Source organism: Vollenhovia emeryi, unplaced genomic scaffold (assembly GCF_000949405.1).
Source record: "Vollenhovia emeryi isolate VEMERY1.0 unplaced genomic scaffold, V.emery_V1.0 DF939225.1, whole genome shotgun sequence".
In the NCBI taxonomy this organism is placed as follows: Eukaryota; Metazoa; Arthropoda; class Insecta; order Hymenoptera; family Formicidae; genus Vollenhovia; species Vollenhovia emeryi.
Window position 1 is genome coordinate 349535 of NW_011967141.1, and position 26518 is coordinate 376052.

At 37.5% G+C, this 26518-nt stretch overlaps 4 protein-coding genes across 6 annotated transcripts in view; 2 read left to right on the plus strand and 2 right to left on the minus strand.

The window, feature by feature from the left end:
- The first annotated feature begins 465 nt into the window (after positions 1 to 465).
- Positions 466 to 3885, plus strand: LOC105560652 (FYVE, RhoGEF and PH domain-containing protein 2-like). Its single transcript, XM_012009940.1, has 8 exons — positions 466 to 862; positions 1121 to 1251; positions 1315 to 1536; positions 1900 to 2086; positions 2169 to 2581; positions 2671 to 2808; positions 2928 to 3176; positions 3257 to 3885. Exons 1-8 carry the CDS (start codon positions 766 to 768, stop codon positions 3401 to 3403), a joined length of 1584 nt encoding a protein of 527 aa, XP_011865330.1. The 5' UTR covers positions 466 to 765; the 3' UTR covers positions 3404 to 3885.
- Positions 3886 to 4066: 181 nt separating this feature from the next.
- Positions 4067 to 8773, plus strand: LOC105560654 (E3 ubiquitin-protein ligase Topors-like). Of its 2 annotated transcripts, none has more exons than XM_012009944.1 (7): positions 4067 to 4449; positions 5165 to 5617; positions 5717 to 5944; positions 6079 to 6350; positions 6419 to 6613; positions 6738 to 6969; positions 7136 to 8773. In XM_012009944.1, exons 2-7 carry the CDS (start codon positions 5202 to 5204, stop codon positions 8283 to 8285), a joined length of 2493 nt encoding a protein of 830 aa, XP_011865334.1. In that variant the 5' UTR covers positions 4067 to 4449; positions 5165 to 5201; the 3' UTR covers positions 8286 to 8773. The 2 variants fall into 2 exon arrangements, with proteins under 2 accessions (XP_011865334.1, XP_011865333.1); XM_012009943.1 differs by having other exon boundaries at positions 4067 to 4425.
- Positions 8768 to 12391, minus strand: LOC105560653 (probable dimethyladenosine transferase). Its single transcript, XM_012009942.1, has 5 exons — positions 12181 to 12391; positions 11685 to 12051; positions 11060 to 11405; positions 10818 to 10924; positions 8768 to 10620 (listed from the first exon to the last, which is right to left on the minus strand). Exons 1-5 carry the CDS (start codon positions 12236 to 12238, stop codon positions 10578 to 10580), a joined length of 921 nt encoding a protein of 306 aa, XP_011865332.1. The 5' UTR covers positions 12239 to 12391; the 3' UTR covers positions 8768 to 10577.
- A 650-nt stretch (positions 12392 to 13041) lies between these two features.
- Positions 13042 to 26518, minus strand: part of LOC105560655 (putative phosphatidate phosphatase) — a 31251-nt gene continuing 17774 nt past the window's right edge. For both annotated transcript variants that reach the window (XM_012009945.1, XM_012009946.1), the window contains exons 3-8: positions 25505 to 25609; positions 25119 to 25321; positions 19754 to 19811; positions 18790 to 18966; positions 18222 to 18329; positions 13042 to 13515 (exon numbers count right to left, since the gene is read on the minus strand). In XM_012009945.1, the coding sequence (XP_011865335.1) occupies positions 13423 to 13515; positions 18222 to 18329; positions 18790 to 18966; positions 19754 to 19811; positions 25119 to 25321; positions 25505 to 25609 (744 nt within the window). In that variant the 3' untranslated portion in view covers positions 13042 to 13422. The remainder of the gene's footprint in view (positions 13516 to 18221; positions 18330 to 18789; positions 18967 to 19753; positions 19812 to 25118; positions 25322 to 25504; positions 25610 to 26518) is intronic.

Sequence of the window (26518 nt, forward strand, 5' to 3'; positions counted from 1 at the left end):
CCTCAGCATTCAGGATTCCTAGTAATTTACTAAATTGCAAGCAATCCAGCAGGAAAAATAGCATCGTCTGCAGCGGGCTTTAGCTAAGAATAAGCGCTTTATGCTGATTGGATAGATCTAGAAGAATAGCTCTATTTCAGCACAGATCTGAAAGTATAATCCAATGAACGCAAAGCGCTTAGCAAGCGCAAACTTCTGCTGGACACAGGCAATCAATACGCTTAAAAGCTTTGTCGTACGACAAATGTAATACCAGCCTAAGAATTGACTAATCGCAGTCGATTATTCTTACGACTACGACCATTGTAGACAGAACCGAGAATCATTGTAGCGGAGGCTTTAAGGCCTATGTCCACGATGCTAGAACTTGATCCAAGTTCTAGTTCCGAGAAACGTGTAGCCAATCAACTCGCAGCTATTCCATAAAAGCTGCAAGTTGATTGGCTATACATTTCTCGGAACTAGAATTTTGATCAAGTTCTAGTCATCGTGGACACAGGCCTTTAAACCCGAGAGCGCTCCCCACCATCGGCCACCATGGAGCCACTTCAACCAACTTGAACCAATCAAAATTCCGGCGTCGCAGATGTTGCGGCTTGCGGCGCTGTCGGGCACCATTTAAATTTTAGCCAGTAAACACCGTGTCGAGTACCGGAGGGTATCGACGGTGGTGAGTTGCATTTGCTCCAATTTCGGAAGACAACTCCGTAATATCGCCCGCTCGTATTTGCTCGTTAATTTATTTTCTAAACAACTGATGCCGCCATGTATTCACCGTTGTCGCCTCAGGCCAGCCTCAGTGCAGAATTAAGACAAATTATCAACGAGAGAAATATGTTGAGCATGCGGAGCCGTATGAAGGGTATAACTCGTGTCCTTTTTACATGTATACGTATATTAACTATTGTTCAAATTGAACGACAAATCGTTACTTAGGACCGAGCGAGACGAAGGTAACCCAATAATTTTACATTTAATGCGTGAATAAATTTATCGGGCTGCCTTCATCTCGCGCGGACCCAAGTAATAATTCGGCGTTCTCCATTTGATTTATACCGCAACAGGTCCCGATTTAGCTTGATTTGTCAACTGTTGTTATTTAAGTCAAATCTCTTTTCAGTTCTTCACGCTTTGAACGAGGACAACGAGAGACGCGCAGAGGAAAAGCAAAGAGCTCTTAGGTCACAAGCTATTCGAGAGATATTGACCACTGAAGTTACTTACTTGCAACAACTGGAAATCCTAACGGAGGTATAAGTTTTAATAAATATCTTTTACCACGACACAGCGCTATCACGCAGTCTGCTCCTTCAGTTTTTTATACAACCTATTCTCGAGAGAAAGCTGTTGGATCACCCGTTACTCGTCACCCTGGCCGAGAACATAAAAACGTTATACAACGTGAGCGGTGAACTGGTGGCAGGATTGAAACGTAATCCCGACAATATAGCCGGGATATTTCACAAACTTGCACCGTTCTTCAAGCTGTATTCCGTTTATGCGTACGATTACACCCAAGTGCTAAATCTACTACAGGTAATTATCACGTAGCAAGATTATTCGTTGGCACTTGCGATCTCTTGACATTCGGCGCGATTTATACTTTACAGATGCATGCATTTTACTTGTAAGTTTATTGCAGTGTAGACGCCCTTCGGCTTGTACACGGCCCTCTTTTCCAAGGAACATACCCAAACCTTATGAAATCACCCTAACTTCCCATCATCTCTCACGAACATAATAAGAAAAACCTAAATGCAATGCAATAGCATACGATATGTCGTCGCAGTCCTTTCCATTTCACTTCGTTTCATGTACTTGTACACACTTGATATTGAACAAGTATTATTAGACGCAAACAGCCGACATTAAAGTTTGTCTATAGGATGATCCTTTCAGGCAAGTCAGGAGAACGATTCTGTCTTCAAAAGATTTATTTGCGATCAAGAAACGAGACCAGAAGTAGGCAGGAAATTGGCTTCGTTATTGATCACCCCGGTGCAAAGAGTACCGAGGTATCAGTTGCTCGTTAAACAAGTGTTACAACATACCCCATACGATCACAGAGAGCACAGGCATTTGCAGGGTAATTGTTATGTCATATTCACCCAATAACTTATTCGAATATGCACGTTGTTGGCACGACTTTAATCCAATTTTATTTGTAGCGTGTTTGGTTGAAATTGAAAAGTCTGCAAAACACATAAACACTTTAATCGCACAGAACGAAGAAACGCAAAAGTTGCTAAACCTTCAAAAGTGCATCGTTACTTCTATTAATCTCGTCAAGCCTGGTAGGATATTAATCAAACAAGGACCACTGATGCGCGTCTCGAGACGAGGCAATTCAGCTTACAGGAGATACTTTGTTCTTTTAAATGACACTTTGCTATACTGTAAAGGCGAGCCGGAAACGTCACTGAACGTATCTTGCGTGTTGCCGTTAAACAAGTGCAGTTTAACTTGCGTTCTGAGCAAGAAACTCTTCCGTATAACGTGCTTGCATGAGACATTTTTATTGTATTCGGAAAAAGATGATAGCAACGAGTGGATACAATCTATACAAAGCGCCATTAGAAAAGTGTGTATTTGTCACATTATTAAAAATGTACATGTCTTGATACCTGGCTTTTCTGTCGAGCACACATACGTGTACTGTCTTGTTTTCAGTATACCGAATGCAGGCAGACCTTGAGAAAGGAAAGTAGCTCGAGAAAACCACTTAGGCATAAGAATATTAATCAATTTTCGTCGGATGATATACCGGCGAAATCTGTTAAAAGAAAAAGATGTGTGAAAGATGAAGAGGTAAAGTATTTCTTGTGCGTATGTTGCTAGCACTACTTTTGAAATATTTATACCAAGTATCGATTTGAATACTGTACGTGTAAGTAAACTGGCGTCGATTTTTCTTCTGCATTACATAGGTATTATTGGACACTTCCAACATAATATATTTCAAAAAGGACGAGATGGATGAGGACGTTCAAAGCAGTAATACTTGCTTGCCCCTTTTTACTAGAGCCAAGAGATTTAAACAGGACGAATATTCCAAGGATGGCTACATTGCCCCTGCGGTAAAGAGTACAAAATTGAAATCGTGTAGAAAGAGAAACGAACGCTATACACCTACGCATAGGTGTTTCAAAAAATCAAGTAACTGCAATTACAACGAGGTGAATATAAATGTTTATCGCAAATCTGAAAATGGCCCCCCCGCGCATTTACGAAACTTAACACTCCGTCTTTTCCCTAGACTCTTTCGACGACGACAGGTACACACGGGACAAGTGTCTGTCCCGTCGCGTCGAACGCCGAAAAGCACACGTCGCCGTTTCAAGGGATGAGCGAATTTTTTACATTCATCGGCACGACGATAAGAGACCTGTTCACGTTCAGATAATTCAGATGTTACGTACAAAAATTAAGGATACAAATCGCTTATGTCATAATTTATACAATTATAATTGATTGCGTGGACGCGCTACATTTATTCTCCATCCACAGTTAGCTGAACTTTCGGAGTGAACGTAGCACTGAATATAGATCCATGCGAAATAACTGCGTTGTTTTAATTTACATTGTTTTTCTAGTCTGACTTTTGATGATGACAGTATGAAAACGCAATTTCTTGAATCTGTGTGTCTGTCTGGAAGTAATTAACGGACGTTTCGACCGCCCTGGCGGAAAATAACAAGCTTTATAAAGCGTCGGTAACCGATGAAGGTTTTTTTTAAGTTCATACGCTTTCAAACTTTATAAAAATGCTTACACAACGCCGTTGCATTTTGAACGCTTATAAAATACTGTATATAACGTTTCATAAAAGTTCTACAACGTGCGATGATAATACAATATTTAAATAAAAATGTTAACGCACGGGTAGAGAAAGTTTTTTTTCTTTTTCTCAATTAGACTTAATTCTCGATTTGCAGCAGAGCGTCGCTCAGATCTCTCTCGCGACAAGAGCTTTTTATCTTGCACGCGCATCCTGCAAGAGGAAATACATCTCCCCAGATGGAGACAAGACGCACGCATGCGCCGTAGCGTCGGGTTCGTCGAGCAGTAAAATTTTTTTACCGACCCTGGGGCAGCGTTACGTTACCCCCCCACGACCGTCGTGGTTTTCGCTCATGGCTGGAATTGCCGTAGCAGAATTCAAGAATTACTGGAGGTTACTGCAAGAACGTGTCCGTTGGCGCGGGTAGACTGAGCCAGGCCGAGGTAGGGCAGCATCGGGCAAGATATCGCCGCGCGAGAGAACGGAGTGGTCGACGTTCGCGAGGCTTTTGCGTACACGGCATCGTATGCCTAACGCCGGAAAGGAGGGCAGGTAGGGAGGCGGAAGGGCGGAGAAGCAACGCTCGTACACGGGAGAAAGTCCGTAACACCGACGAGAGGAGGCATCGGGCGATACGTCGCTAGGTCCGTAACGCTTCTTCTCTACGAGCAAGTACACTCTCACCCTATATCATTAGCTGCGTTCGGCATTGTCTGACGTGCAAGTGTGTACCCTGACTCTCCTCCTCCTCCTCCTCCTCCCCCCCCGCCCTTTCCAGATTGTTCCATATGATTCATATGATTCATAATCGAACGTTTCTTCATCTCCATTCATCTCGCTGCTGTAAAGCGAGACGACTCGGGATGTACGGACGGGCATTAACCGGAGCGCCCGTCTCTGACATTTCCTCTTTCACGCGCATTGTAGCACGGGAAGATATTTCGTGGTACGCGCGACTCGGGCGAGTTAAAGACTCGCGAAAGAATTTTGCGCGATTTCCTTAACCAGCAGTAAGTTTCGATCGTCGACGAACGACAAGTGAAAGATAGGGTTTTGCGATTCCGTATAAGTTTTTTTTTTCTCTTTCACATAATCAGACTCGCTCTGCATTTTATCGTCATTTACTAATTGACGATTTATTATTCTGGCACATTGTATTCCACGCGTGTAGAGGTAACGATATTTTCTAAACATCCTTCGTCATCTGTTTTAGCCCCTTTTGCACAGCTTTTGCGGACGGAATTTATCTGCACGCGCGACTTTTTTTGTTTTGCAAGTTTCGATATTAACTCGAATGTCGAATTTGATGTGCGTTCTATTCTTGAGCGAGAAATTGCCGTATGTGTGCACCTCTGACACAGCTTTTCTTTTTTTGTTTTATAGAAATTCCCTCACGAATGGACATTTGTAATAGATAGCGATGGAAGGCCCATTAGAGATAAAAAGCTCCGGCGCGGGTGTGGAGGAGCCGATAAAATCCGAAGCTCCTGTACAAAATTCCGACAACAGCGAGCGAGGCGAAGGCGCAGCCTCGCCGCCTCCAAATTGCAGCATTTGCCTGGGCAAGCTGGTTAATACGTCCTTCACGGACAGCTGCCTGCATCAGTTCTGCTTCACTTGCCTGCTCCAATGGTCTAAAATTAAGACGGAGTGCCCTTTGTGCAAACAAACCTTCAAATCGATTATACACAATGTGAGATCGGAAGAGGATTACGATCAGTATCATGTACCGCGCGAGTTGGTGTCGCAGATACCTCAGTCGCATTCCTTAACTGCCACCTTGGACGTCAACTTCGATGTCGATTGGAATGTTGGCCCTCGTCGATTCGTTTACAGGTACCAATCGCATGCATACGTACATGTAACCAGGACGTTACTTGCACCGTGATAATTTGTAATCTGAATACACGCTTACACAATTCTATGATGTCTCAGGACAACGATGACTGGCAATCGTCGTCACGGAGTGGTGCTGAACCCAGAGCAAGTTACAAGACGCGAGCAATTGCCCAGCATAGCGCCTCAAGTGCCTGTGGAAGAACGTAGACGTAGACGTGCTAATCCTACAGATTATCGCCGTATTGTTTACAGGCATGGTATATGGGCCACTTCGCTGCCCGACATGTTCGGACGCTTCCGCGAATGTAGCCCTGAATATTACAGGTAAATATCTCCTCACCTAATTTCCAAATCCCAAAGTCTACGTCTGTTATTTAAGCACGGCACTGTAACGTGTGTTACTTGTGATGTAATTAAATATAATGTATACTCGAATTTCCTTGTCAATTGCATTGTAGAAGAGAGCCGCAGGAATTGGAGCGCCTTATACCGTGGCTGAATAGAGAGCTGCAAATTTTACTTAATAACGAACCAACCCATATTGCATATGTGTTGAATGTAATAATGGATGCCTTAATTCAATACGATATTAGAAGTATGGAATTTCGGAATATTGTGCGGCCGTTTTTCGTTATGCATACAAATCATTTCATACACGAATTCTTAAATTTTGCCGAAACCAACTTTGATTTGGTTGGATACGATCAATCTGTTTCCTATCTGCCACGTGGTTCGTATTTGTCATATAATTGTGAATGTTCAAGTACACAATTATGTCATATTCCAATCACATTACAGGTTTGTCAAACGAATATGCGACTAGTATTGAATCGTCTAGTAGCAGTACCAATAGCAGCAGCAGCAGCAGCAGCAGCAGTAGTAGCAGCAGTCTTGTCTCCGATAACTCTGACGTTCGAATACTCTCTGAAGCGATCGATCTGAGAGTAAACGCTGAGATACCGAATACATTATCGCACCCTATTAGCATGCCAGGTGAGAGATGAATGGCAAATTGCATCCTGCGTTACATTTTCTGGCCTGACGTATAAACGTAAATCAAACTTGATATTATTTAGTGTATTGTTGGATCTTTAAGATACCTACTATGATTATTTAGGTCCTAGTGCAGTAGGACAGATGTTTCGCAGAGTAGAAACGGCCAACAATGTACCACATGTACCAGAACTCTTGATCCTTTCATCGAGCTCCTCTGAATCGGATGGCGAGTGTGAAATAATTGGCTATATAAAACCACGCCATGAAAGAACACCGGAAATCATAGAGTTACTTTCCTCTGACCCCGAGCATGTGTCTGTTCCTCTTACATCGAATGGAAATACAAGAATACAGTAAGTTATAAAAAGTTATGTAATTATATCGCGACAATTTTTAATCGTTTAAACAGTGACATCGTGATAGACAGAGACAAAGACTTTTTTTAGAAGTCGCTTCGATATCATTGATACAAGTGTAAATGTGCAGCTTTAAATGTTTGCCATCATATTTGATTACTAGATCCACCGCAAGAAGAATAAATGTGGAAAATGTGTCACTACCAAGTACATCTCATGCCACAAAAGGATCATCTTTGTCGTCTTGTTCGACAAGTAGTGATGCTACTTCTGACAGTGATTACACTCTAAAACCAAGGCGTAGCCGTTTGAAGAAATCGGGGAAAAAGACAGTTATACAAAAACATAAAAGATCGTATGGAACAGGAAGTCGAAAAAAGATATCTAAGAAAAGGAAAATATCCAGTTCTAGTGAATCCTATTCCAGCTCCTCTGAAGGTTCACTAAAGAAATGTAACGAAAAACGACCAAGAAAGACAAGATATAGAGTACAGGCTAAAGGTACAGGACGAATAAAACTTATTAAAAGAGAGGAAAGTTACTCAGCTGAGGCTTCATCTAGTAGTGACAGCAGCAGCACGGAGGAGACCGAGAACAAGACGAAAATCAAGAAGTCTTATAGAGAATATAAATCGAAAAGAAATTCTCCCTCTAGTGCAAACGATCATACAGCAAAAAGTGGAAAGAGAACGAAAAGCAAAGAAAAAACGTTGAATCTGGAAAAGTTCAAGTCTAAGAACAAAGATCTGAAGTGTAGCGAAAATGGACAACCTAGATCTAGAAGTAACAGTGCATCCTCTAATGTTTCTGAACGAGAGAAGAGAACGAGCTGTAGGCACCGGAAATTTCGAAATACGAATGAGTTTGGAAGTCAAGATGACAGTGCCTCAATAAATAAAGATGTGTCACGAAGTGAATATAAATCTAAATCAAAAAGGAAAGTATATTATGCTTCGGATTCGGAGGATGATTGTTTAAGGTCAAGTAGTCAGTGTAGTAATTATTCTAATAAATCCTATTCGCATTGGAGAAAATCAAAACGTAAAGAAAAACATAAAGATAAGGAGCGTCATAGTAGAACTAGTAGCAGAATATTCAATTTATCGCAATCTAATGCAAGTACAATTTTAACCATGTCTATATCGTCAAAAAATGACGTGTATCCAACGAAACATTCCGATCGTAACGGTCCCGATTGTAAAGAAAAGCATAAATCACGCAAAGAATCCAAGTATAGAAAGTCCGAAAATGAAAAGAAGTCAAGACCAAAGAAAAAAAGGCGACGTCTTCAATCTTCTTCCACTTCGGGATAAAATCACGCTGTGCAATTTGTAGTAAATATCATAGAATAAAATTTGTTTTAAATGACATTTCACTTTTTACAAGAGATGCAATGAATTGAATTTAATCAAGTGAATTTCACATTATTGCAAATTGCAACTAACATGTAAATGAACAGGCATATCCTGCGTGTCTGTGTAGATTTATATTTTGTTCGTACACATATCGCTCTTCTTCATATGTTGCTAATGTCACAGTTCATAATTGTCTCGTCAATTAATTAATTAATACATTATTTTAATATAGATGTAATTAAAAGAGATAAGGATAATTATGATTCTTTTTTTCTTATAAAAATCAATTTGTATTTAATAATTTTATTATACCTGCTTTTGACATAAAAATATATCAATAAAAGCAAGCAACATCTTATTCTCCATAATGAAATGTATATATTAAAATAAATTTGTATTTGCGCAATTGCAAATTTCAACATTAAAACATTATCTTGTTACGGCTGCTAAGAGATGCAAAAATTGTTACTATATAAATTGCAGTGCGAAAGACGTATTATCACGCTACCTTTTCACGGGAATATAATATGCACAGCGATGTATACACATATATGTGTATGGGTATGTGTGTATGTGTATATATACGTATGTACTCGTGTGCATGATAGCATTGATGATACTGATATTGAATTATTGAAATATGATCCATATAATGATCCGTACGGAGACCCAAAGATTGTAAATATGTGTATTTCGTAAATTATCAGTTTAATTAAGATTTGCATACGCACACACGCACGAGGGCCACTTGAAAAGTTCTCAAATTGAGGTATAAAAGGTACTTGCACAACAGACACAATATGTTAAATGGAAGGTTTCAACCCTTTCCAAATATTGGGCCAATGTTTGTTCAATGCACTGTGCTACTAGGGTACCATTAAATAATTCATTTTTTTAGATATCTTTGAACGAACATATATGCATGATCTTAAAACAATATACTTTTTGATTGGAACTTTCCGTTTAACTTTTCAAATAGTCCTCGTACATACGTATATCTATACATGCGTATAAGACATAGAGATAATGTTCACATATTAATAAAATTAGAGATATTGTACGTTATATTTTTGCTATATATGATGACTTTTCATACAGTAATTAAATAGAATAACTTTTATTTCTTTTCGTCGAAAATTTTATTAGATTACTTTCCATTTCCAAGAAAATATTTTCTTTTTATCTATATATAAAAAACTGAAGCAAACATGCGAATATCTTGGATAGTTATGCAATAATCATTATATCGTATGATAAAATGTCATTATCGAAATATTACTTTTTTTATGAATAAGCTAATATGTGAGTTTAATTTTTTTTTAAATCTCGTATTTTATAATATTCGATATAACTCTGATATGTGAAAGAATGAAAGATGCGAGACTACAATAAAATAAAAAGATCGATGTACGTAAAGATTATTGCAAATTTGTATTATACGAAAATTACGTATATTAAGATCGTTTATAATATATAAATTATAGATAACAAGTATGTCAACACATGAAAAGATAGATCAGTAAAAGTATTATATTATGCCTGTGAAATCATAAAAAGAATATAAAATTATACCTAAGTAATTTATATATATTTTATCTATCATACACAGGATGATTCTCAATTATATATGTATTAATATTTCATAGCATGAATTGAAAGCGAAAAAAACATGTATGAATATAAGTCCTTCAGATTTAATATTTTTCCAAGTTATAATAAACAAAATGCTCGAAGTATACGTTTGCTAATGTGTACCATGGTTTTAAATGCTGCAGTACGTATTTTGTAGCTGTCGATACTTTTAGCATTTTTTGATGTTATAATTCGGAGAATAAAACCGACATGATCAAGTTTTAGTACAGGCATCAAAGCATGAACATGATTTTTGTTTCATTTTATTCTCTCTATAGTATATAAGAACTGCCTTACATAGCAATGAGAACAATTATAATTTTAAAGTAAATACTTCTTAAAAAATAACCAATTTGTTTATTAACAAAGACATAGTTACTTAGATATTATTTATAAAATCTCAGTTTATATAAATAATATGTCAATGCTGATCCAGAGTAATAAATAGGGGTGTATCTTCGGGAAGGTAGGCACTAAGACGCGCCACTTTTTAATTTTTGGCGAGCAAAATAATGGACTGGAACTAGACCAAGATTCGAACCTGAGACCGTTCCGTTTGCAAATGCTCCAACTGAGCTATAACAGGTCCACACTCGAAGACTTACCCACTTTATTTTACTATGTAAAATGCACACCTTGCGCATTGAATTCATATAAAAGGCTGAAAAAGGTACATTTCACTAGTTTTGATGTTTTAGCAGTTATAAGTGACTATATACATATATAATTGTAAAATATAAATCGTCAGATTTAATAAAATTAATTAAGTTCTGGACGATTGGATCTACTAAAATCGATACACATACACATATATGTATATATATATGTATATATATATATAGACTTTTAAGTTTATACCTGATAAAATCACTTATATCCATAGTCCTAGCTCGTTTATTCTTAGAATCTGCTTTTTCTAGCACATGATTTATCAATTCCTTGATATCAAAATTATCTGGTACAATCTGTAAATGTATGTATGTGCGACAATCACCATAAAGTATAATAACAAATATTCTAATATAAACAAGCATTCGACCTATATTTCCAGACATAATATAATATTTGCATCTGTCTTCTTTGTAATGTGTCAAACTTACCTTGTTGTTCAAACTGCAGTGAACTTTATAATTTTTTTCTAACATAGTGACAACTGTGGTTTGCTTGAAAGCTGCGGATAGCGTTTTATTTTTTCTTATGAAAGCGATACGTGTCAAACTATCCCATTCCTGATAATTGACCGAAGGAGGTGGATTTCTCGGCTCGAGTCTCACTACGTTCGATTCTACCTTAGGTGGAGGTCTAAAGTTATTCTTTCCAACCTTCATCAACATGTCTACCCGTGCCAACAACTGTGTGTTAATGCTTAAGCGACAATACAATTTGTCACCAGGTTTAGCCACTAAACGTTCTGCAAATTCTCTTTGGAACATGAGGACAGCGCATCTGTGAAAAAAATAACGTGTGTATTGACTCCATTTTCTTTCAATGTCGACATATCAAAAATTTGCCAAGTCTACCTACGTATACATATATGTATATAGTTTATAAAATTGGAATCTATTACTCTTAGAATATTAGTCTCGAGTATCTATCTCGGATGTAGAAACTAAAATATATCTTTATGCTAGAAAAATATGGGCGCCCGCTTTGGAAATCCACTTTTCATTTGCATCCACAAAGCTCTAAAAGATCACTAAAGTATATTCGCAAAAGTGTAATTACCTGAAAATTGGTCTGTGCGAAAGTAACTTAAATACTAATGGTGACGATATCTGATACGGGATGTTAGCGACGCACAAATCAAAAAAGGGTAGCTCCGATTTTAGCACGTCTCCAAGCACTATTTGTAATTTTGATTGATGCGCGGTCCCTTGAACACGCTTTTGTAATTCTGCTACCATTCTTGGATCGATTTCGCATGCTATTACTTTCTTTGCCTTCTCAAGCATTTTCACAGTCATGTTACCCGTACCAGGACCGATCTCCAATACGACATCAGTTGGCCTGAGCGCAGCTTTTTCAACCATACTTTGAATAATTAAAGGATTTTTCAGTATATGCTGACCCTTATCCTTATTAAATAAAATCCCTGCAAAAAGAATGAAATACACATACCTGTTGCAACAATTTGCCACACGATACAAAATGTTTGCTGGGCTTTGTATTAATTTATATTTATTAATATAGAGAACATATTAACACGCAAACACATATGTACCTTGTCTCGCTACTTCCGTGTGGACACGAGAAGAAACTTGCGTGCGAACTTTCGGCATTATGCTTGATTAGAAATTATATCGAGTATTTTAGAAATATATGTAAATAACCCTCAGTAACCACATGGTCTACTAAATGCATGAGTAGAGAGAAGCCTGAGAGGTTACCACGGCCCGGTTTTACGTGATCCTCGAACGCGATACGCCCTCTATGGCCATTGGAAACGTGGACGTGAACCACGTAGCCAATGTCCACTTTAGGACTCAGCGGATAACGCAAATGTACACGTTTGGGTTGTGTTCCGTGCTATGTGCATCAAGTATCGATAAAAAGAGAATTACTGATTTTTCGTTATGTGAGCGAACAGACCGAACAGACCCAACTTGTAGAGGCCCTCCACCACCCCCACCGAATTTATCTCGGCGGTCCTCTTTTCTCTGAAATAATTGTGTTTTTACATTCTTATAATTTGTTTATTTTTATGTGACATGCATACAATATAATACATAACTCTTACGTTGTAAAACATTAGTAGAAAATGTTACACAATGCTACACACGAAGCTGTGACTATTCTGTAACATTTTTTATTAATGTACAAATGAAAAATCAAATTTGAGCTTTTATTATACTTAAATATTAAATAGAATTGGTCGAGCTGGTAAGACGCCCGTCACGGATTGAGGGAGGTCCCAGGTTCGAATCCTGGTTGGGGTAATATTTTTCGCAATAAGAATTTTAATTGCCAGATACGGTCAATAAAAATCATTGATGTTGTTAATTACTGCTGGCGACTTTTAAGAGTATTCTTAATAGTTAAATAGAATTGTTATACATATATTATAAATATACCTTTCTTTAGATTTGCATGTATCATCAACTGTTTTTCATAAAAGAAAACATACACATAACATATTATAACTATATACATATTTACTTTCATTAACTTATAATGTTAAATATAAGATAAATTTATAATAGAGAACTCTACATGCATACATGTATGTACGTACAACTACACATGAAGAAAAGATAAATGCACTTTATAAATATTATATCATTTAAATTCTAAACTACATACTTTTATTAGAGTTTTACTTATTCTTGTATACATATGTATAGAGATCTTGTTCTAGTTTTAATTTCATAAAGAAAAAGTTCAAGGATAATACCTAAAGACGTAATAAAAAAACATATTAAAGTCAAACATTAATATTGAATTAATTGATTATTTATGTGAAATGTTAATTAGAATCGCGTCTACGTGTGACATCTTCCGTACTTCTATTAACTCCGCCGTACGTTTGCATTCTCACTTGCAGCGGGCTTGATTCATCCTGTAATTAATAGAAATATTCGGTCAGATCAACAGTGATAAAAAAATATTTTCTTCTGGTATGAAATACACGTAAGAAAATAAAATTTAAAAAATTAGATAGCATTATCATGAAATGTATAAAAAATGTAAATGTATGTATGTATAGGTCGTATATCCTACATATTACTAATAAATTATTCATATTAACAAAAGAATTGCATTTTCATAAGAGTAATTATACAGTTTACATATAAAAAGCATACATGTAATATATTCTACATGTATATATGTAATTAAATTGAAGTGAAATTGGTAATTTGAAATTAATAATTAAATTAGTAAAATAAGATACATTATATCTCTTTTACGCGAGAAAATAAATATATTGTGTAAATAAAAGCATATCACAGCATATCAAGCAATAAAATTATTACCTGCAACAGCTCGATAAAATAATAATGCTGTAGACTAATCACTAAAGAAACAAAAGTATCTAATTTATGTAAGCGATTTGCGTTAGCGGAATTTAAAATGCGTTTTACATGAACAACATTTATAGTACAATGCATACGTATATTGCAAAATACTACTGGCATTATCTATTACTGCCATTCGTATACTTACAACTGCTCCGTTGTTGGTTAAAATTAAAGCAGCTTCAATTTATTTCACATAAAAGCCTCTGTCTCTCTCACTCACTTTACCTACCTAAATTCTCAATATTTTTTTAAATATACATACAAAAATTAAAGAGTTACGAACAAAATTAAATTGTTAAATGTTAAATTTCGATGCCTCTATCAATCACAGAAAATTTTATAAATGTGCTTAAGCTTTATATTTCCAAGAGATATACATTCCATGCGTTGTAGATTATAGCAGGCATAACACGTTGACACTTTTATGTACATATATATACGAGCATTTGATGATCCGTATTGATTTGATGCAACGCACATTCCTCTTTTTCTCAAATTTTCAAAGCAGATTTTTTTTTAATTTTATGTATTTTACTTATCATACTTAACTATTTAATGTTCAGCATTAAATATTGTTGTTACAATTGTACCAAATTTCTGTCGAAAGCTGAAATAAAATTAACGAAACAAAATACTTAATTTTCTTTTATAAATTTTATCACCGAAATTACCATAAATGTTATTCCTCTTTTATACATATCTAACCTATTAAAATCTTTTAATTTATAACATTCAACATTTTTATATGCAACAATTTTAAAGATAACCACTGCTTTTTGTTCCACTTTAAAAAGTGATTTATCGTCAGAACAGCGCAATTGAAAGGCTGGTCAATAGGTCTTGGACACTTTGTATAGCCGTTCTGAAACTCACGTGTACAGAAACTCACTACAGCGAACAGCTGTACAGATTAAATCGACTAAATGTGCCGCTTAAACATTAATCACGAGTAGCCGGCCGTGAAAGGTGCTCTCGCTTTCTGAGTTGAGGGATGATACGCAGCTTATCCCACGACGATCGCAGTCTGTGGGAACGTCTTTTTCGATGGTGTGAACGTAAATCAAGGACACAACACGATGCGTGATTCATAACTCAATAATTTATTCCTTCTATACAGCATTTATCAGCGAAGCTGCCAATGTTCGTCGTGCTTCGCGTATGATTCTCAATCTAAAACTGAACGTAACACAAAACGACAATAATGGCGAGCTTTGTATAATGAACATTCTCACAGAAATCGTAATACAATTTCAACGTACTTTTGTACATACAAGTGTAGATCGCTGAGAGTTGGATCGCAGAGTAATTGTTCAAAATTTTTGGTCTTGTAATAGTGTATGATCCCGTTCCAGTTTTTCAGTTTTATTTCTACTACGAGTATTTCTTAACGCGTTCAAACATATAATCTAACATGTGCATATCATCATTTAGGTAAAGAGAAAATAATCGATTAATCAAATCTATACAAATCGTAATAATAGACGTCGATAGCACGATTTGTGTTAAATTTAATATAAAGTAGAATATATATCTGAGAAATCTTCAATTTGCTCAATTCTTTGTTGAATCTCGAATCTTAACGCGTTCTTGGAGAAATACACATTTTCACGCATTTTTTATGTATAATAACTTTTTTACTATTTAATTTTAAACATCGTAATAATTAAAATTTGGAAACAAAAACGTTGAATAACTCACGAATTATATTAATAATTTAGCTTTTAATTCGCGATTCTTGATTAAAGAATTGATAAAAATTAAAAAATTAAAATTAAGAATTCTGAAATATCGTGTGTATTATAAACGAGTATCATTATTTAAACGCATTATATTATTCGAAATATTAAAAAGATATCTCACATGTAATACAAATTGTAAAAGCAATATAGTTACAACAATCTTCGATTCAAATGAATAATTAAAGTTTTGCTATCGAGATTTTCAAAGTTTTGGCCAAACCGAGATAACGACAATTCAAGTATCGATGCAATATGTGTGTATGTGTACGCACAGTGAAAACTTCTTTATATACATAACGTGATGTGTGCACATGCAATTTTTCATAAAATAAATAAAATTTTATATATGCGGCTAGTGTTATCGTATGATTTTCTATACCATTATTATTAAATACTTTCAATTAAACTATGATAGATTGCCATCGTACACTCAATTAGGACTTTAAAGCACCATATACCATGTATTCGTATGACTACTTTAATTAAATACACTTCAGGATTAAGATTACGTCTCCAAGATATTCGCGCACCGATTGACGCTGTAAAAAGTCGTATAGAAAGTCGACCTATGGCAACAATTTTCAAGTAGAGGAACCTACCTTCTATTAATCAATGTGCTTATATTTTAAAAACGGTCTAGCAATAAATTGACCGAAATTGGAAGTAAATGAGTCTTCCTCGCAAAAGTTAGACTGATTAAAAAGATTGGTACAAATTTGTTTCGTAGGTTGCGACAAGATTAGATTCCTAATGATCAGAATCAGCAAATGGCTTTAATGTTGAACCTCTTCCTATTTCCATTTATCCATTTTATAATCGTCGCAAGAAACTATTACCTTTTAGAATTGAGAAAATAACTCCCTTACTTTTCCATTAAAAAAGTAACATTATAACGTATAATAATAATATGAATAATATTTTTATTTAATACAATTCATTATATGTGTGTGTATAATATATTGTTATACAAAACAATAAATATTTTATTTAGTATTAAAAATTAAATTTTATGTTAACGTTCTACAGTAAAAATGCTTTAAGTATATTCAAATGAAATAAAAAGAATCAATTTGAAAGATTTATAAGAAAAATTAATACTCCTGATGCTTGACAAAAGTATTGAATTATTTATTGTCACATATAAATAAAACTGATTTCAATAGTAAAATAAAGTCATGAGCAACGACTGTGATACTTTAACACTAAACCATGATTGATATTGATAATTCGTGTTATTTATCATAGATTAACCTACGTGAAATCGTAAAACACTTATAGGGTGAGATCGAGAGCGATTAAAGTCTTAAACGTTATCGACATCTCTTTCCAAGTCTCTTTTACAATTTGAATCCTAACGGTGATTCTACTACAATCTATTTGCTCTGTAAAATAGGCCGATATAAAACAGAACGAAGAGATTTTAGTTGTAGAAAAACGGTTGTCCCTAGTGTCTCGACGTACATTCGAAACTTTCTTGAATTATATCAAACATATTTTAATTATCGCACAAAATAGGCGAGCTATATATATAAAGTAATAAAGCGAATAATAATATAAGCTATAAGAAATATATATATTAATATAATACAAAATTATACTTTCGATCATCAAATTTCCAGTACTTGTAATCGAATGTAACAATGATCGCTCTATATACGCTAACAAGCGTAAAAAGACCAAAAGCACCAATCTATCGATTAAAAATAAATATGTTACAATAAAAAAAATACATCTTTATCATTATTATCTAAAACTCTGTTAATATCAACTATAAAAATAAGATATTCCACTTCATTTCTATTAAGTAGAAACTGATTCTTCGCGATATATTCCGAGTTTTCGCTAACTGGGGAAAAACGTTATACGAATACGGGCTTCTAGAAACATACATCTATTTTTCGGGCGCTACTAAAAGCTAGGAGATAAAAGCATAATAAAGTAAAGGAAAAATTATCGCTCCTCGCTGCGAGGAAAGTATACCGCGCTCGACATCAGACACGTTGGCATAATGGATCAAAGCTCACCACAAGCTTACATAAAGCTCAACGTAAAACAAAACGTACTTAGCAAGTCGTAGCTACATTGCACTCTGTTTCTTCTTTCTTCTCTTTTTCACGATCCGTACAGTGTCGACGAGGACTCAAATAACTTATACAACAATCAGAAGGAAAACGTCGAGAACTATGTAGTCGAGGAACCATTCCGAGATTCCAAGATAAGGTGATTTACTGTCTTGGAATTAGAAAAGTATTTCTTGATAGTAATTAAATAGGTCTAAAATTCGTCGATAGCTAAAAACGTTTGAAGAAGAAACGCTGGAGAAGGCTACGCCGATATACATGTCTATCTGATTGTGAGATCTACTCTCATCTAATGTTTCATGAGAAATCCAAGGATCGTTTAGCTTCTCGAGGACAACTAGAAGACAGTTACGGCCTTGTTGCGGTCAGCAAGCGAAGAGCGAGCTCGTTAGGTCAACAGTTGCGATTACCAGTACCATTATTCACCTGTGTGTTGGTGACGCCCGTCTCCGCTTCGTAATCGGCAGTTCGGTGCTTTTCTATGGAACTGTGTTTCTCTCTCTCCTCTTTGAAGAGATCTGCCACGCAGTGTGTCTAAGGAAACATTGATACATATTTCGATCGTTTTGCATCGTCTCGTCAAAGAAGTTTATCTGATAAAATCGCTAATCTGATAAAATCACGATTAACTGTATCAGAATGTGAATATATCAGAGTAGTTGGATATTAAAGCGTACGACACTTCATCGGAGTCTGACAGAAAAAATTATTTTAGTTTCCATCCAAAGAAATTATTAATGAAACTTTTCTTTCGTTAAACATCTCAATTAAAAATGTATACCGTACGACTATCATTACATTATTTCCGAACTGAAGTAATAATTATTCGTATACATTCACAGGCATCTTTCACAGTTCAACTGCGTAAAATATTGAGAGACTGATTTAAGGAAATTAATTTTTATAAAAGTAATATAAAATCATACATTTCGGAATTATTTCATGCAATTAATACATCTATGGGGTTTTCGAAAAATTAATGATATCGACTTACCATCACTAAAGCGCTGACTATTCCGATGGTAGCTCCAGCGAGCACGTCACTCCAATGATGTTTATAATTGGAAATTCGTGTCATCGCGGTAAACCAAGCCATGAGCAAGCACAGGAATTGAAGGAAGTGTCTAAGCAGTTTACTGCCCTTCCATTTCATTCTCAACTGTAGGTACATCTGAATAACCCCAAGTATTATAATTATGCCAAATATTATCTACTCCTTTTCCTAATGCTCGTGTTGATGTAAAACAATAAAAACAACGTGCAGACGAAACGCAAATAGAAAATTTTAGAGTGAGAAAGAATAGCTCGAAGAACTTAGTGAAATTTTATAATTTAATTAGATGACCAATGTAGAAAAATTGTTAAACGACGCTAACTGGCAAATTCCAATTAAAGAAATTTATTGCGAAAAATATTACCTCAGCCAGGGTTTGAACCTGGACCTTCCCTACACTCTAGGCGGGCGTCTCACCAATTCGACCACTGAGGCATTTTTCGCGATAAATTTCTTTAATTAGAATTTGCCAGTTAGCGTCGTTTAACAATTTTTCTACATTGGTTAATCATGTACTGGCGTCAAATAATTCTTTACGTTAATTAGACAAGTTGTATTTCTACATTGTTTATTAGAATTATTTTCGTTCATTGTATGTTGACACAAGATGAAAGGATTCAAATTGAAAATTTATAACGTTCGGGATATAATTACTTTTATATCATCACCAATACAATTATCGTAATACACACTTGACTTACAATTCGTGGCGAATGTGGATCAGACTGTAATCGAATTCAAAGCAGTCGATGCTTCACGTATTAAATTATTTAAATTGATCTCTGCGGATTCCAAAGACCGTCCGCAGACTGACACGCACGTATTAGATCTGTTGAATGATTACGAGCCGGCTCGCACGAATTGTAAGTCAATGCAACGCTTGCGTAACGTAAGGACTACTTACCGCAAGATAGATCATGGTGTAGGCCGAGAAGGACGAGTGACCGGAGGGAAACGATAATCTGAAACGATCGATCGTGCCGCGTCAAACAAATTTCATTTATCGAAGTACGCGGGGAAGAGTGGAAAGGAATTTCTTCCTCTCCTTCGCTCTTTTCTCACGATCGTCGCGTACGCATCCTCCTCCGCTATTAATTTTATCGCGATTAATTCCGGGGCGTATAGCGCATAGCGTATAGCGTGCCGATTACGATCGACGGGACGGCGAAGAGCCGGCGTACAGCCGCGAGCGACGTGGCTGAAAATACGAAGAAGAGGAGGCCGAACCCACGAGCAAAAAACGCAGAAAGGGCGCAAAGGAGACTCGACATTTCCATCTTCCTCCCGCCCTTCACCTTTTCTCTGTTCTTCTCGAGAGACTTGCTCGTAAAAGAAATTCCGATTTGCTGCAAATTACAGGCGACCGTTGACACATTCATACATACATCCATTATAATGACCCACTAAAGTTGCGCTAACTCGTAACTTCTTGTTACTATGTTGAAACTAATTAGGTTTAGACTATAATTAGGTTTAATGACGTCAATTTCATGTCATATTGACCAAAATATGATATAAATTTGGTCAATATGGCATGGAATTGACATCATCTTGACTCTTCATTTTCCTTGGGAATGTGTTGCCGAAGAAGGTCTCTTTCGCGGACCGAAACGTACAATCTGATCGCAATGTTATGTAATTTCTAATATAATAACTTTTTACACCAATATTATTTTTCACCACTTTCAATCGGCTCGCATTGCCCATATACGTTTTCTCGTTTAACATCTCAACGACCAACGTTGTTTTCCGTAATTTAAGTTGTTCATAAAAAAAAAATTTCCAACACTGCATTACGTTAATTCGGACCTTCGCTATTCGGCAACGGCCGTACAGGTTTCAAACTAAAAATTACGACAGCTGTGTCGATCCTCGGGTGAATAAGTGTGCGAAAAGGAGCTTTCCAGACTCGACAAATGTCCACACGTTTTTTCTTCCAATAACCGCAAAATCAAACTTTCTTCTTCCTCTAGATGATTTTTAGGAAAACTTCAAGGGCGCCATCTCTCGACAGAGTCTAATTTTGAATTACGAAAATCATTTTCCTACCACTGTTTGCGAAATCCGGGAAAGACGTTTAAAGATCAGCCGAGGTTTAACTAGATTGTAATTGATCTGTCAGGAAATTGGTCGTCAAAATTGAGCTCTCAGAATTGTGCCCTGTACATCTCTCAACGCACTATCGTAACAGGCTGCATTACGATCATTCTAAGAGTGGAAAAATGTTTTCAAAGCGTATACCTGCGTACTTGTGTAAACCTCAAGGAGCTAAACGACATTGCTTAAACGACGGATCAATGAAAGATGCTGCTCGTCCTTTTCTCTTCTCTCTTTCTCTCATTCTTTCACTTGGTCCCTTCTGCTACCGTGCGGAGAAAGATTGGACCGGACCAGACTCAAGGGCGGGGGGGACTCAAACGCACGAAGGGACCGTGAATGAATTCTCTGTGTGGCGTCGCGTCTTTATCGTCAAGATTCCTCAAATCTCTCTCTACACATAAAACTGTCCCTGTCGCGGTACGGCGGCCACGCGAACCAAGAGCGGATGAGTTGTGATGGCTGCGATGGCTGCGACACGAGTGCGCGTGTACGCGGCGCCGAATGAGTACCGGCTTATAACGTTATAACGAACCGTCCCTTCCTTTTTGTTCGCTCACACGATAACGCCCGCTTCATCTTCCCGCCTTTCTCGAGGGCGAGGAAGAAAGAAAGGAGGAAAACGACGAAAAAGGAGAAAGGCGAACGCGCATGACGTAAGCTCGCGGCGCACAAGCGCTACGGCGCGGGTCTGATCGCGACGTTTCGTGGACTCTGGAACCTTATAGCTGGAGACCACCGAATGCGGAGAGAGAATGGAGATCGATCCCCTCGCTGGGGCTTCCTCTCGCACACTCGATCTCGCGATCCGGGTTAGATCCGGTCCTACTTTCGCGTACGAACCCGACGTCGTCGTTCAATACGCGCATTCAATTCGCGCGTAGATTGAAAGAACGTTAGGTACTCGATCTACTTGCTTCGGGGAAATTACTTTCAGAAAAGAAATTTATTAAGAAACTTGGCGCAGCAGCATTTTCAACTATTTTTAAAAACGAAAAGGACCCGCACGCAGAATAGAATGTCTAATAAATATCCAATGGATATCTACGTATCCATACGATGTCCATAGCTACTATGGATGTCTAATAGATAGAGGTGTGACATTTTCATGTTATTTTTTGGCATCTTTTGCCTTTTGTTTTCCCGGATTTTGCATTAATGTTTTCGATAATGTCGTGGTCAGAGGTGGGCAGGGACTTCAATAAGACGACTTAGGCCCGGTTTCACCAACGTCGCTTAACTTTAAACTTAGTTCAATTCGTTCTTTGTCTCTTTCCAACTGTTACTTTAGAAAGAGGCAAAGAACGAACTAAGCTAACAATAAGTTTAAAGTTAAGCGACGTTGGTTTAGGATACAACATTGACGTTGGAAATGTTTACTAAGGAAAATTGCGATTTTTGACGTATATTGTATATTACACAAATGTTTCCACGAAACAGACAGTTTTAAGTGCAAAAGGTGCAAAAGTGCAGAATCACTCCAGCATCCCCTCAACATCTGTCGCGGATATCCATTAGATATCTAACAGATATTTATGTTCCGTGTGGGTAATAGAGAGTACAGTTTGCCAATTAAATAATTGAAACGGAACAACGGCTGAAGCTAACAATAAATGTCGGCGGTCTTTCGCGGGAAAGTCGGTTTTAGAGGAACGCAGGAACCGTCTCTGTTCAGCATCCAGCAGCGTCCGTCAGCGTCCGTCGCGTTAAATCAATTTCGCGAGTCGCGGATGTTTATTTCTAACGCGTTTCCTTAACTTGTAAAAGATAACGACGTATGCGTTAGGACGTGTCGGCGGGCTCGGGGGTTATTTCTAGTATATAGGCAGTAATAAGCCGTATGTAATCCTTCGCACGTCTCCTCGAATTCACGCGTGCCTGAACGTTTTAAGCCCTATAGGCGGCTCTCTCGCCGGACCCCTTACTTTTAGCTCTTCATCTTTCGAACTATTCCTCTCTTTCCGCGTTCACTGGCACGTAAATCGAAGACGGGAATTGCGAGTGTACAAAAGGAAGAATGATTGAGACGCTTTTCGGAAACTCGTAGTCTTCTTACTGCCAACCGCGCGCATTGCGATCTTGTAAAATGCTCCACTCGTTGTACTGAATTTCTCAAAATTGTAAAAATATGAATCTAAATGGAAGAGTGCCAGATTTTTAACATTAATGATTATCTTCTCCGTGCATCATCGATATTCATTTACGCACTGCCAGTTTTCGAATTGTCGGTCGTTACTGTAGCCGGCGGCAACAAAGGGCGACAAGGGGAATGCACACACGGATAATTCGAACGTGTAATAGCGTTTCCGTTAACCGAGGGAAGGAGGGAAAAGAAAAGAAAGAATCGCACGATCTAGCATCGAATCTCGCTCGTGCGAATCGTGTCGGCCAAAGCCCGCAGGCGGAGCGCTGCTCATTGTCATTCGCTACCGTGGCTCTTTTTGTGCGCGCGCGCGCGCCCGTGTCCGTTAAAACCGGCCTTCGGGCTACGTATGTATGTACGTCCGCAAAAGGAATGCGCAAAAAGGTTTCCCTACCCCGGCACCCCAACAACAAAGCTCGCATACGCGAAATAATCAATCCAGGAAACGTCGTGAGACCGTGAATTTTGCCCAAACTTTAAATAATGCGTTAATGTTAGCGGTGTTAGCAGAGAATTCTTCAGACATAATTTTGCAAGAAAGTAAATTGCAGTCTCTAGACAATTTAAGTTTACTTCGATTTTTCGTAATTTGACGAAGTCCCACTTTTCCCATTTCTTTTAAAAATATTTGAATTTTAAATCTTTGCCTCGTAGAAGCTAATTATTATTTTTCATAATAATTAGTTTTACGAGACAAAATTTTTGAATTTAATTTATCTTAACTTAACTTTATTTAATCAATTTCCAAGATTTATACTTCTTATTCTTCTTTCTAAAAAAATCAAACGATATTTCATCTCATTTCAGAATTGCCGCTTATAGAAAGAAATGCACAAACGAGTACCGCTACAATTAAAAGGAACGTGTATAAATAACTCGATAAGACATATGTGAGATAAACGAGCAAATGGCTGATAATTCAATGAGCATTTAATGGAAATCAAGCGTCGGCGTATCGATTCAAACGACAATCGCGACCGTCTCTCTTTTATCCATTCTCTTCCTCTCCTCCCCCAAGGGAGGTTTACTCCCTTAGATTATCGCAAATTATCGTTTCGCCTCGCGTTCATAAACTTGTCTCGCACAAGCGCAAAGTCCGTAGACCATTAATAAAGTAAAAATAATGAAACACGACGACCCCTTCTCGCTTCTTCGTTCAATCGCACGCCTCGCCTGTAATTGTTCGAGCAATTGTTACCGTCACGCGATCTAAGCAGCGCGTCTCTGTGTTGTCCAACAGCATCATTTCAGGGTATTGCCCTGAAGAACCGTCGATGCCGGCTGGCTGTTGCCGATCGCGTCGAGACCGAAAATGAAGGATCCGCGATACGCATATATATACCCGAAACTACATATATATATGTATAACCACGCTGGCCGTATCGTCTAACTCTGCGCAATTAAGCTTTATCGATTTGCCACGAGCAAACTCACGTCAGCATTCATTAAATTTCTCCCCGATACACACATTTGGAACTTTAAAGTTTTTTCGTATTTGTTTATTTATAAAACTTTTGCAATAAATATTAAAGACTACTCAACTTCATTTTATGTTCTTTTATCGCTAAGATGCCCAAAAAATGCAAAAAACCCGACCTAATTCCGTTAGCTAGACATTAAATGGCCAAAGAGTAAAGAATTTGAGGTGATAACGTGGGTTACCATCATGCTTCAAAGGGTTAAAATGTTATACTATTAAACTAGAGAAAAACTATAGTTGCATATAGTAAAATTACTAACTGTTATTAAAATTTTGTCACTAGTATATACAGTATTTGCATTTTACGTAGAAAATATAAGTGAGACATTTGCAATTTCTTAACTTTACAATTATATTAATATAATTAGACATAAGGAAAATGTATACAATTATGTCAAAAGATTGTACGGCGGATAGACACATTTCTACGGCGAGACAAGTAGGATTACGATTGAGAGGCCAGATAACACTCGTGTTGCGGCAGATTAAGATACTTTATCTCCCTTTAAGCTGATGAGAAATTCAGGAATATCTCCCAAGATCTCTTACCTGACTTCCTTTAGCAGCTTGTCCGAGACTCCCGTTGCGGTACAGTGGAAATCCTCGATATATTTGTGCTGATACTGGGTCAGGTTGCAGTCAACACTGGGTACGCAGAGCTTCATGAAATGGGGCCGTAGCCGACCTATGGTGTACTTGGCGATGTCCGTGGTTAAAACGGTGCAGGCTGCACCGAAACCGAATACACCGACCTGCGAATCATGTCAGGTTCCATAGTTAATTTACATTACTTTTGGAGAGAGAGAGATACGAATTAACTTTTGATATCATTTTTAAATTAAAGTATTTTGGAGATCAAATGACAAGTTAAAAAAGGAATCTGGATAAGAATTTACGTTAGCTTTGTACGATTCTTTCAAATTAATAAAATGAACCTTGCGATAAGCGTTCCACAGCCATGGAGGTATGGTGTATCCAAAAAGCACGTTCGCCGTATGTCCGGAGAAATGCCTCCAGTGCAGGTACTCCCCTACGATCATCTGAGATCAAAGAAAAGAACGCCATTTATATAGCCCTTGATTTATTAACACGTTTACGACGTCGGAAAACTTCTCGTTGCAACATTTCCCTAACATTCTTCATATACGTATTTGCGAATATTACAACTTGTGGTACAAAGAATCCACGTTTGACTACTGTCATAAATAATTCAAGAAAAGATTGACTTTAGCTTCTCTCTCTCTCTCTCTCTCTCTCTCTCTCTCTCTCTCTCTCTCTCTCTCTCTCTCTCTCTCTCTCTCTCTCTCTCTCGTAAAAGAATCGCCACTCGGACATCCAATATGTCGACAACTTGTACGAAATATTGTAATCTTTTTCAACGTTCTATAAAAAATTGAAAGTATTGTGTAAAACTTCTCAGGTCGCAAGGAAATCTCAAAGCCTGATCGAAAAAATGCTAGTTCTTGAAAGAAAGAGAGAGAGAGAGAGAGAACAGAAACTAAACTCTTCTTTCTCCTCCTTAAATTCTACCGAGATCTGTCGTACTCCTGACCAAGGCGAGTTAACTAGGCCAGATCCCGGATAAAGGTCCGCAGGGTGATACAGCGTAGCTAAAGTTCACGAGGCATGCGTGAATGAAATACGACGGTGAGTGCGCGGCTGCCCTTCTTCCTACCTGTTTCTACCTGAACCCCTCCTCGATCCCGAGGGAACGTATCGCGTGGAGCGCGAGCAATCTGTTTTCCTTGCGAGTGTGAGTAGGGAGAGATAGATAATAAAGGTAGCCGGCTCCGCGAGAGTCTTGCGAGATTTCGAGGGCCTCGAGAAAGACGAGGAAGGGGGTGAACCCTTCTCGGATTGCTGCGCCGTCCAGGTACAGGAATGCGTATACCTATAAAACGTATAAAACCGCACCAAGGAACGTCAAAGTGGAAGGTGCGAGGGAGATA